Below are 12,099 nucleotides of genomic sequence, written 5' to 3' on the forward strand. Positions count from 1 at the left end.
GGTGTGAGGGCAGCGAGCGGGCACCCCCAGCCCGGTTTCGGTAGGAGAGCAGCGAGCTCCAAACACAACCCGGGTTCGGTGCGAGGGCAGAGAGTAGGGACCCCCAAACACACTCTGGGTTTGGTGCGAGGGCAGCGGGCAGGGAGCCCCAAACACAGCCCGGGCTCGGTGCGAGGGCAGCGAGCGGGCACCCCCAGCCCAGCTCGGGCGGGCGTGAGGCGGCCCGTCCCCGCAGGGCGGGGGGCGGCGGCGCATGCGCGGGGCGGGGGGCGGTGACGGCCGCGCCGGCGGAGGCGGCGGAGGGAGCGGGAGGGTCGCTCGGGGCCGGCGGCAGCGGCTCCGGCTTCGGCTGCGCTCCGGACCGGGCCGGGCCGGTCGGGACCGCCCCGCCATGGGGACGCCGGGCGCCGGACGCAAGCGGCTGCCGAACCGGGAGCGCCTGACGGCGGAGGACGATGCGCTCAACCAGATCGCCCGCGAGGTGAGCGGCGGGAGGCGGCATCCCCCCTTCTCCCGTCTCCATCCTCCTCCCCTCGCCTTCCCCCACGGGCTCCCCCGAGCGCCGCGCAGGCGCCCCCGGCCACCGGCACCGCGGCGGCTCAAGGGCAGCGTGGAAGCCCTGCTTCACCCCCGCCTGAGCTTCACCGAGCCCGGGCTCCGTGAGGGAAGGGCGTGCGGTACCGGAGCCGCCCCGCTCCAGCCCCGCCGCAGGGCATGTCCATCGGCCGTGCTGATGGGAGCCGCTGGGGTTGGTGTGAAACACTGAAAATAGGCCGCTGGGGTGTGTTATGGGTAGGTGTAAATCATAGAATGGCAGCGTGGTTTGGGTTGGAAGGGATCCCGAAGATCATCTCCTTCCAAGCGCCCTGATGTGAAACACCTTCCACTGGACCGCGTTGCTCTGAGCCCGATCCAAGCTGGCCTGGAACATTTCCAGGGATGGGGGTGAAAAATGAAAAGCAGAATACTGCAAGGTGATGCTGGGTGTGGGCATAAGTGACCCCTCTCACTTGGAAACTGGTTTTTGTGTTGCTGCCCACCAGATGCTGCATTGTGCTCAATGTGACTTTAACCTTCCAAACCAGCTGATTGCTGATGCTTCCTGCCTCCTTTTTCTTCTTAAATTGGTGCAGTGGTAACCAAGATAATGTGAATTTGTTTTTTATGTTTGCTAAATCTGACAAAGCCTGTTCTCCATCCTTGCTGTCCTCCAATGGGGGAAAGGGGGATAAGCAGCCCTGGGGTTCTTCTCCAGTAGGAAACCTACGAGAAGGATGGAAAGGGGACAGCTTACAGGAGCATAGGGACAGCACCAGCGGGAATGGATTCAGACTGAAAAAGACCAGGGTTCGATGGGATATTAGGGAGAAATTCTTCCCTGTGAGGGTGGGAAGTCTCTGGCCCCAATAAGCTGTGTCTGCTCCATCCCTTGAAGGGATGGAGGGTCCAAGCTCAGGTTGGATGGAGCTCTGAGGAACCTGGTCTGGTGGAAGGTGAGCCTGCCCATGGCACGGGGTTGATCTGAGGTCCCTTCCAACCCAAACCATTCTGTGATTCAGTGTCTAAAATGCTCCAGTGCTGCTGCTGATGGTGGGCATTCTCTTCCCACAGTGTGGGTTATGTGTGTCAGCCCACCTGGTGGTGGTGTGACCCCAAGATGGGTTACAAGATAAATTGCTCTTCTGGAAGACTTTTAGGTCTGCCTTGGTTTCCATTCCTGATTCAGAGCTGCAGCAGGATCAGGTGAATGCTAATGTATGGCTTATTTCTGGTGGCACTGGTAGGTTGAGTTAGCTGTGGCATTGTGCTCCTCATTGCCACCAATGCCTTTCCAGTTGTTGTGCACCATTTTCTGGTAGTTTGTAGCATCTTTGGAGTGCATCCAGCAGAGTTTTGTGTGAGTGATTCACATAGTGTGTTCTCTGAAGGCAGATTTTTGTGGCAGGGTGCTGAGTAGGTTCCCAAGGATGGAGTTTGAGGTAGGAGGACAAGAATGTCTGATGTCCTGGACATGAGATAGCAAGTTAGAGTGATTGTGCTGTCTGTTAGAGTCATGATAATATCCTAAGAATTGTTTTGGGATGAGGGTTTGAATTCCACAGATGTGTCCTGGCTGTGCTGTCATTTGATCAAGGAAGGCATCAGTCTCTAACAAGGAACCCAGCTGCTCTTTTCAGTTGCACGTTTTTCTCCCACTTTCTCTTTTCTTTATCTTAGATCTGCTTTTCACTGCATTGTGTTTGAGGACTCAAACATTGTGGTGGTTTATGTTTTGTTATTTTTTTCCCCCCTTCCTTCTCCTGGGGTTTGTTTAAAGGACAACTCCATTTGCTCAAAAAGCCCAACACAAGCATGTCTTTTATCTTTTCCCTTGAGTGCTAAAACTGTGAACTGCCAAGTTCAAGGTTCAGCATTTTCCCATATTATTTTATCTATTTGCATTACCCCGTCTCGGAGCTCTTTAATTGTTTTGTTGTTTAACTGCCTGTTCTCCACACAAAGGATCCCAGATGAATCCTTCTGGATGATCCAGAATATGTCAACTAAACCTTTTGTCTCTTCTTAGCAAGGATGTTGGGAGCCTCCATGTTAAGAAGGTGGGAGGGTTCCTGATATTTTGACTCTTCCAGCTTTCCTCACACGTGTTTAACAAAGCTGGGACACAGACATGTGGCTTTTGCACATAGATTTCCACTCCTCTCTTGGATTTGGTCCTTTGTTATCCAGAAGCCAGAGGTGATGGCAAGTTTTTTGCAGATCCTAGAGTCTCATTTAGAGTCTCATTTCCCCATGGGAAATATATATATTCCATATGGGATAGCCCAAGAGAGCATCCAAACCAGGCTGATTCACAGAGCTACCTTTTATTTTGTGGTTATTTTGGCAAACCCGCCGTTCTCACTCTACTACGTGTTCCCATAAGAAGACAGCAAGACTTGCAAGGACTTTGTGAAACTCTTGCCATTTGAATATTAAATTTGTGTGGATTTGCAGCTGGGATGCCTTGCTCTGTGTCTTGCAGAGCCCAGGAGAGACCCTGGCGTGGTGAAGAGGGCCGCGAGAGCGAGCGTGAGGGGAAGCAGCTGAGCAACAGGAAGGAAATTGTGAGAGTGAAGCATCTTGTAGTGACAAGGGTTTAGGAGCAGTATTAGTCTCGTTAATCAGTAGTAGTTTTAATGCTTGAGGCACTTTCTGAAGTAGTTCATCACCTTGTTTGGAGCTGTTCAGAGGTGGAAGGTGCAGATCCCTTCCATCGGGAAAGGGTAGTGCTGTGCCGCCAGCTCCTGCTGCAGGGTTTGACAGGCACGGTAATTAAGTGGATGGCAAATATGTAAATATAATTAACATAAAGCACTGTGTTCTGAGTGTCTGACAGACTCACAGGCTGCCACTCACAGGGTTTGCTGTTGACACACCTATTTGCTGTTCACACACCTGCCCTGTGCTGCTGAGCCTGTTTTCTCCCGGGCGGCAGCGCTGCCGATCGATGATCGGCTTCTCCGCTCTCAGGCCGGCCTCCACACCAGCAGATCATTCCAGCGTTTGGGCCAATGGAAACTTTTGGGCTCTTTCAGTGCCCTGGGTGAGCACATGGCAGCAGTGTTTGCAGAACCCAGCGCTTTGATACTGCTCAAGGTCCGTGCCAGCAGAGCCAGCGGGCGCCGTGTGCTGCGCGCTCATCTGTGCCTCGGGAAGGCACAGCTGAACCTTCCAGGAGCTGCCTTCCTGCCTGGATTACATGCCTTTGATGTGATTACTCCAGACATTGTTTCTTCAAGGAATTTTTTTTTTTTTTTTTGCTAACTTCCACTCCGCTAGCCGCGGTAATAATTGTTCCGTGCTGCAAATCCAGCGAGGGGCTGTGTAAATGAGATATTTCTCTTGCAGGCAGATAATGCTAGTTACTGTTTTTCATTTTCATGAATGAGGAAGGACAAGGTCAATTTCTTGTTTGCATTAGGAATGTAATTGACACCTTGTTTTGCCACAGTTTTGCCGGCAGATGTGTGTTACACTGCTCAGAAAAATGATCCTGCCGTGTGTCCTCTCTCTGCTAGAAATCTTCTTCATCCACCATTTTATAGAGCAGAGCTCCTTAGGTAATAATTCGTTTGCAATTAGGAATAATTAATTTGTAATTCAAGCAGCATAATTTATTTTTTATTGTCAAAGAAAGTAATGTTGCAAGGGTTGTGCCTTCACTCTTTGTACACTTTATGTCGCTTTCAAGAAGTCACCTACATCTTTGTACATACATAATTATTACTTGGTTAAAAACCAGCACGATCCATTTATGGACTATGCATTTAATTATTTCACTGAAGTAACCAGTTTGGGCATTGACCTGCGTTCTTAGAGATTCAAAAATTGGGATGTTACACTGCTATGAAGGAGCAGAAAGTGTTGCTAATTAGAAAAAGCTCAAAATGCAAATGAAACCAGCCAGCCAGTTTTAATGGTTACAGTAAGAAGGCACTAAGTAACTTCAACAGGCTAAATTGGAGTTTGGAGACTAGTGAAGAGATGCTGTGATGGTTGAATGTGGAATCTGTTAAATTGAGGGGTTAACTTGGGGGAGAAAACTCTTTTTTACACAGCACTTTGGGTGACTTCCATAAATAGAGATGGAAACAATTGGCTACAAGTTGAAGCTAAAGCAAGCACACAAGCCACACAGATTTTATTGAACTGTTATGCAAAGCAGAGCATTTAAAGCAGCGTGTTCCCTAAGGATATATTCCCTTAGGATATATTCCCTATAAGATCTGGGTAGGGTAGGGGTGGAACTTTCTGGAGCAGTGTTTGGCATTACAGATGTGTGAAGGCTTTTGTGAGCTGGGTGGATGTTCCAAAAGAATCCCTTAGAAACAGCCTGGCTTATGTAGCACCAGTACTTGACTTATTTTTTTATTGCATTAGGAGTGTTAATGGCTGATCCAAACAGATGATCTGAGAAAAGCATGTCTGGCTTTTCTGTTCTAGAACAGAGAGTTACGAAAGCAAGGGATGCTCTTGGAGGCCTTGACTCAGCCTGGCTGACCTAAATATAGGAAGGAAGGAAGGAGGGCTCTGTGGGCGAGGCTTGCCGGTAGGGCGTGGGGAATTGTTCCAGATCTGAGATGATTTTATGTGGCAAAAATGCTCTTCATCAAACTCTCCTTTTTTTTTTCCTAATGCTTTGCATCCATAGATCAAAAAAAAAAAAAAAGGTGTTGGCATCACTTACAGTCTCTCTCCCCCAAGGTAAATGTGGGAAGGAGCACTTTGAAGAAGTGAGATAAAAATCTCAAGACCCATCTCATGATGGTTAAATGGGTGACTGGAGCCTGTCTTACAATCTGCCTCTCAACTTGAAATAGTTACTTGTCCTTTTTTTTTTTTTTTTTTTTTTTGTGTGTGTCCATGCCTGGCCTGAGTCCCCTTCAGCTGTTCCCTTGCTGTCTGAGGAAGCAGCTGTTTAGGAACTGTGATTCCTGTTTCAGTCAAGCAAGGGACTACCGGTAGGATTAGCAGCCTGGGAAGCCCAGCCTCTGTCCCTGTGAGCCCAGATGCTGGGCTTGGCTGCAGGATGTAACACTAATCATTACCTCATCTGGAGGGATGTTTTTCCAGGCCTGCTGCTGGATAAAGTTGGAGCTCAAATGTGCTTGCAAGGCTTTCAACACTGGGATATATATATATATATATATTTTTTTTTTTCATCCTTTGCTTGCAAGGAGCATAATCCAGGTAGTATTTTGGGTTTGTGGAGCGAGGTATTTGTCCCTCCTGTCGAGTCAGCAGGTTGCCAAGAGCAGTGAATGTGTCTAGCTAGGCTGGAGCACTCGTAGGCAATCCTTAAAATAGCAGCTCTGAAATATCAGCTGTTGTCTCGCTGGTGCTGAAATACTTTTTGGGGAGAAGCTGCCCACTGGAATGTGGGGTGTGGGGGGGAGGGCGTGAGGGAGCTGCAGTAAATCAAATTTTCCTTCAGAAAGGTGACTTTGAGGGTTTATATTAAACCCCAGAGAAGGGGAGGTGCTTGATCACTTCAATACCAGAAGCAGAGGAAGCTCCCTGATAACTGTGCTCCTGCACCTCTGAATCCACCAGTGGCACAGCTGGCTTTGCATGGAGTAGGAAAATAGTTGATTTTTGTGCTTCATCACACAGTAAAATGAGAGAAGTGCTTCAGGGCTTCTTGTCAGAAGACATTTGTAGCCTTTAACTCTCCTTCACCCTGTTTTAGTTATGGAGCAAGAAGTAGGCTGAAGGACTTTCCTGGCTAATGCTGGGAAGATAAACTGGCATGTGCACTGAAATGAGAACATTACATCAGGCAAAAATAAATTTCAAAAGGATCTTTATGGGCAGGCTTGGTGTAGAAGCAGTAGGTTGCAAGGAATGTAAGGCAGCTCTGAAAGGCCTGGCTGCAGAAGATTCACCTGTTGAAATGAAAGCTTGCTGTGGCACAATAAATACTAAATAAAGCAGTGCTTCATTGGAAGGCATGTGATGGTTTTAGATAGGCAGGAAGAGCCTTGCAGTGTGCAAATGACTTCAGGTAGCTGAATTAATTTTCTTTATGAAGATGTGGAAGTTCTGCTCATGCTGTTAAAAACTCAGGGATTCAGGGGTCTGCAGTGAGGGTACAGAAATCTGGGAAAACACAGAAATACCACTTGGATGCTGGCAGGAATGGGCCAGAACTGTGCCCAGTGGGAGTTTGGAAATGTCCTCACCTAGACCTCAGCACCAGAGGCATTTCCCATTCATATTTGGGTGGTTTCTCCTCCTGCCTTTAAACAAACTTTGCTAAGTGGCATGAGGTGTGAAGGGCAAGGCTGGGAAGCATTTCCCAGTGAGCAGGGCTTGGAGCACTTTTCTGGCCCAACAAGCTGGGAATTGTGAGTGTTGGGAGAGGAGAGAACTCAAACAAACTCAAACAAACTCTGACTAATGCTGCTGTTTCCAAAACTGAGCGTTGCTTGTTTTGGGGTGTGGATGTGTGCCTAAACCAACAACTGGGCAGAAATGGGTGGGTCCCTGGCCAAATGAAGGCAGTGTCCTCCCAAGATGGATTTGACTTGCACTTGAGCATCCATCCTGCAGTTCTGTGCTCTGTTCCTCCATCCCCTCAGTGTTTCATATTTTCCTTCCAGTGAAATTCTGGTTCACTATGTGCTGCTTCAGGGTGTGGAATTCTGAAAGGAGCAATGTTTGTCTTCAAATCATTTGGAAAGATGTTGGTTTTAATTTCAGACATAAAAATGTACAGGTTCTAACAAAACTATCTATTTCTGGGTTAAGGAAGGATGAATGTTTTGGGGTTTGGATATACTTGAACACAAAGGGCACAGCTCTGGTGTAAAACTTCAAGTGACTAGTTCTGACTTGAAAGTTTCACTGAATACCTTGAAATAACTTTTGTTAATTTAAGGACTTGAGATCCTGTTTGATGCCAAAAAAAATGAGTGTCTGAGCTAATTGCTCATTAAAAATGTCTGACCTAGAAGTGGGAAGTTGATTGCTTTGGGGAGTGCTTTCAGTAGGAAATAGCCTGGGTGTGATGGGAGGAGAGGGGGATTTGCTCAGTGCCATCTGCCTTGCCCTTCTGTGAGCCACCTTGGCATGGGCTGTGGGTTTTATCCACCTTGGCATGGGCTGTGGGTTTTATCCCCCTTGGCATGGGCTGTGGGTTTGTCCCCCTTGGCATGGGCTGTGGGTTTTATCCACGTTGGCATGGGCTGTGGGTTTTATCCCCCTTGGCATGGGCTGTGGGTTTGTCCACGTTGGCATGGGCTGTGGGTTTTATCCACCTTGGCATGGGCTGTGGGTTTTATCCACCTTGGCATGGGCTGTGGGTTTTATCCCTCTTGGCATGGGCTGTGGGTTTTATCCCCCTTGGCATGGGCTGTGGGTTTGTCCACCTAAACACTCCTGCAGCCTCTCACAGTTGGGCTGGAGACAAGGGAAGTGATCTGAAAGTGCCAAATCCGAGCTGTGTTCCCATCTCAGATGTGATGAGGAATGAAGAAGCTTCTCCATTTCTTATTGCTTCTACTCCTGGCTGGTTTATCACCTCTCCTTCCTCCTTCCAGCACATTGCTTTTCTCTGCCAGAGTGGAGATCTTCTGCTATACAGCTTAGCCCTCACATTAGGCTTGCAAAAACACTGTGTGCCCTCTGGATCTCCAACACTTTGTGAGCTCTTGGAGACAATATTTAAATTATTTTTTTGTGTTATGTGTTGCTGTACCAGAGATCTGAGGCTTGCAGGTGCACCACTGTGGCCATGTTCCTGTTTTGAATAGCTGGTAATCAGGTATGAGAGTGCTTGTTATCTTTGGCATGGGAAGAAATGCAAAGGCAGTGGTTGGGTCTCAGAGCTGCAGTTTCCTTTCCTTTGGAAGGTTTATGTGAACGAGACTGGAATATTCAATTTGCATCCAAACCTCTGTCAAAGAAATAGCAAGATGGTATCTCCAACTGGCTTCCTCAGAAATAGAGCTGGGCTTTTCCTGCATGATGTCATTACTTGCAGTTTTTGGATGTAATTAGTGTCAGATTGATTTATCTCTCCCAGAGCGGCCGGGTTTACTGGAAGAGAGTTCCACAAGAGGAGTTTATTTGTGTGTTTGCTGTTTGGGCAGTGCCTTGTGTGTTAGTATTGCCTGCAGTGCAGTGGTGATGCCTCTGCCCCACTGATGATCCTCTGCAAACCATTCCCCAGTCCAGCAGATGCTCTGCTCAGACAGGGAATGTGAAGGAGTAATATTTCTTCCCTCCTGGTTTCTGCTTGTGCGTATCTTGTGACCTTTCCCTTCGCCAGCATCTGATTTAAATTTAATATTCCCTTTTTTCCCCTTTGCCCTCCTCTTTTGAGTACTTCCTACGTCCCAAAATAACCTTTCTCTAATCCCACTGAATACCATGTTTAGTTGAGTCTGTCTCTCGTGTGTGCCTCTGCCAGCCCTTTCCAGTAGGCAGGAATGGAATACAGGAGGATCTGGCACGCTAAAAGCTGGGTCAGGTTTTTAAACTCATTCCCTCAGGTCAGATGGATTTCAGGCATCCCCACTTGGGTCTTCTAATTATGGAGCATTTATCAGCTAACATGCTGGGATGACAGGGGAGCAAGGAAAGGCTCTTGGTGTGCCTCACATGCGGAAAAATCCCTGGGCTCTGCTCTCCTATCGGGCTCTTGTAGCTTCACATTTTTTCCCTTTTAAAACACACGTTGCTTCAGAGTCAGATAGTTGAGAGATGTCTGGTTTTATCAGTGCCAAAGTGCTGCAGTCTTCACACAAACCCATGAAATTGTATTTGCTTCTGCTGACTACAAACAGAGGAAACAGCCTACTTCTTTGGGTTTTTTTGTGTTTTTTTTTTTTTTTTTTTTTTTAATCTGTATTTATGTTTTGTTTCTCTCTGATGGCAAACTTCAAGTTCTTTCAACATATTTGCCAGTAGATACAGCTCTTAGGGAACAAGTTAATTTTTTGATGGTCTACAACCCCTATTTCTTTGCTGTGCAACTGTGCATTTCCCATAAGCTGTTTTCCTTAGAATGTCCCTTCTCCCACATGAAAAATATGCGTGTGTTGGTCTTGGTTTGCTTCCTTTGCTGCATGTGCTGCCGGGCTCTAAGAGGATTTACACTGACAAATATGTTGAACCAACATCTGTTGGAAATGAAAGTGGGCTTTTGGGACATGTTTTGTGATACCCAAAGGTCACTCTGCTCCATTGTCTCTTGCATATGAAATTGAAATCTGCCCCGATGTGAAATGAGTGCGTTGGAGCAGTGATGTGACCTAACCTTTACATGAACTGTGCAGGAATCCAGGGGCTCTGGGAAATGCTGTGGATACAAGAGATAATGTTGGTGTATGTAGAGAATGTCGCTGTTTTATTTATAGAAGGTTACACTGTGGTTTTAGGAATATTTGTGCGTTCTTGTTTAATTACCCTAGGGGAAAAAAAAATCATTATTTGGTGAACTGGAGCAAGTGAGGAAAGGTTCTCTGTATGTGTTGGTGAAGTGATTTTGTATCACTGATAGGATGAGCACATCCTGTCAAACTGAGAAATAATTTTCAGTCAAGAGGTAGCCCAGAACTTTCTGTCTAACCAACCTATAAATTTAGCATTAGAAAATAAAGGTCATTTGTGACGGTGTTCACAGGGGTCTTAGGATGAGGGAAGAGACGGGGATCTGACTCCATGTTTCAGAAGGCTGGATTTATTATTTTATGATATATATTACATTAAAACTATACTAAAAGAATAGAAGAAAGAATTTCCTCAGAAGGCTGGCTAAGAATAGAAAAAGAAAGAATTATAACAAAGGTTTGTGGCTCTGACTCTCTGTCCGAGCCAGCTGACTGTGATTGGCCATTAATTAGAAACAACCAACATGGGCCAATCCCAGATCCACCTGTTGCATTCCACAGCAGCAGATAATCAATGTTTACATTTTGTTCCTGAGGCCTCTCAGCTTCTCAGGAGGAAAAAATCCTAAGGAAAGGATTTTTCATAAAAGATGTCTGTGACAGTCAGTGGGTTTGCAGGGCTGTTACAAAAACCTAGCTTCATTTTTTCAGGGGAGACTGAACCTGCTCGAACAGAAACAAGCTTTTTTAGGGATCTGAATTATCCAGAGGTGCTTCTCTGGGGTCTGCTGCCTGTGCTGCTGGCTGCCCAAGCTCCTCTTTCAGTCTTCCCACTATAAAATCAATAAAGTGCACCCAAAAAAGTCTTTTTGCTCTGTGAGTTACAGCAATCAGCTATAAACCCCTTAGGAATAACCTTCCTAAGATTTCCTTGCTGCACCTCAGGAACCGGTAGAAAACCTTAGGGGAATTGGGATTTCATTGTAATTTCCTCTAATAGAATGTGATTCTCCAAAGGCTCAGCTTTTGCTGCTGGCCTACCCCATTCCCTCACCACTTGCTGTTTCTTTGCCATTTTTCAAACACAGCTGCTGCTGGCTTCAAACTTACAGGTCTGCACAATTCGGGTGTTAAATAGTTTGTGTGACCCAGGATACAATTTATAATTCTGTCTGCTGGGTGGTAAAGGCTGCTAGGCAAAAATGGAGCAGGCAAGGGAAGGAGCTGCCCAGGGGTGAGCTACCTCGTGCTGGGATTTCCAGAATCCCAGTAAAATTCCAGTAAAAGCAGCTGTGGAGGTCCCTCTTGCTGTGCCCCCTGGACCAGGTGTGTGTATGTAGCCCAGTAGCACATTTCAAACTGAATTAATTTGTTGGTGGGAGGGTCAGGGCAGAGATTCTCCAGGTAATCCATTAGTGCTCAGCCCCAGTTGGGAGGCAGTAATCCCCTGCCACCCCCACACAAAAGCTGTCCAATCGTTTCTCAAACAATGCTGTTTTTTTAGCCCTAATCCCACTTGAGGGGTGGTTCAGTGCCATTGCTGAACTCTGGGCAAGTTCTCCTACCATGTCCTGGCTCTCTCTCGGGGAATTCCTCTTCCCAGGAGGGAGAGGATTGTGGAATGACAGCAGCATGAGAGGGTAACTCCTGTCCACCAGCCAGGTAAGGCCATCTCAAAAAATTTCTGAGCTGATTACAGAGAACAGTGTGGTTTTTAATTTTTTTTTAAATTTTTTTTTTTGACAGTTCTCTTAAAATTACCACAAAAGTGTGAATTTTTTTTTTTTTTTTTTAATTTTGTTCCCTGTGAAACATCCTCTGTGTGCTTTTTCTGCAAACCGAGTGCAGGGCTTGGCTCCTCTCCTGCAGCGCCGTGGTTTCCGCGCCGTTGCTAAATGTTTGAAGTTTGGCATTTGTGCTTGAAGGACAGAAAATCCAGTCCAGCATGGTGCAGTGGAAGCTGTTGTCCATCCTCTGCAGCATTCCAGCTGTACCAACAAGAAAAGCCCAGCTTTTTTTTTTAAGGTGGTTTCTCTGGATTTAGGCACTTTCCCTTCTGTCAGATTTGCTGGAGCAGGTTGCGGCGTTCCCTCGGTGGGTGTTACAAATGGAGAATTTCAGCCCGAGTTTGAAGTGTTCTGCCTTTCCCTCGAGGATATGAGTTAGCCTGAGGGAGAGCTGTGGGCTGTTTCCTGTGGCAGAATATCTAAATTCACCAGAAGCC

At 46.9% G+C, this 12,099-nt stretch overlaps 1 protein-coding gene across 9 annotated transcripts in view; it reads left to right on the forward strand.

Annotated features, from left to right (window-relative positions):
- Positions 1-359: 359 nt before the first annotated feature.
- The window catches only part of LRRFIP1 (LRR binding FLII interacting protein 1), a 109,610-nt gene continuing 97,870 nt past the window's right edge, over positions 360-12,099 (forward strand). For 4 of the 9 annotated variants that reach the window (XM_058028546.1, XM_058028548.1, XM_058028551.1 and 1 more), the window contains exon 1: positions 360-481. In XM_058028546.1, coding sequence (XP_057884529.1) covers positions 392-481 — 90 coding nt within the window. In that variant the 5' untranslated portion in view covers positions 360-391. The remainder of the gene's footprint in view (positions 482-12,099) is intronic. The other 5 variants (XM_058028552.1, XM_058028553.1, XM_058028554.1 and 2 more) reach the window with 4 other exon arrangements.

Source organism: Melospiza georgiana, chromosome 7, assembly GCF_028018845.1.
Source record: "Melospiza georgiana isolate bMelGeo1 chromosome 7, bMelGeo1.pri, whole genome shotgun sequence".
NCBI lineage: Eukaryota > Metazoa > Chordata > Aves > Passeriformes > Passerellidae > Melospiza > Melospiza georgiana.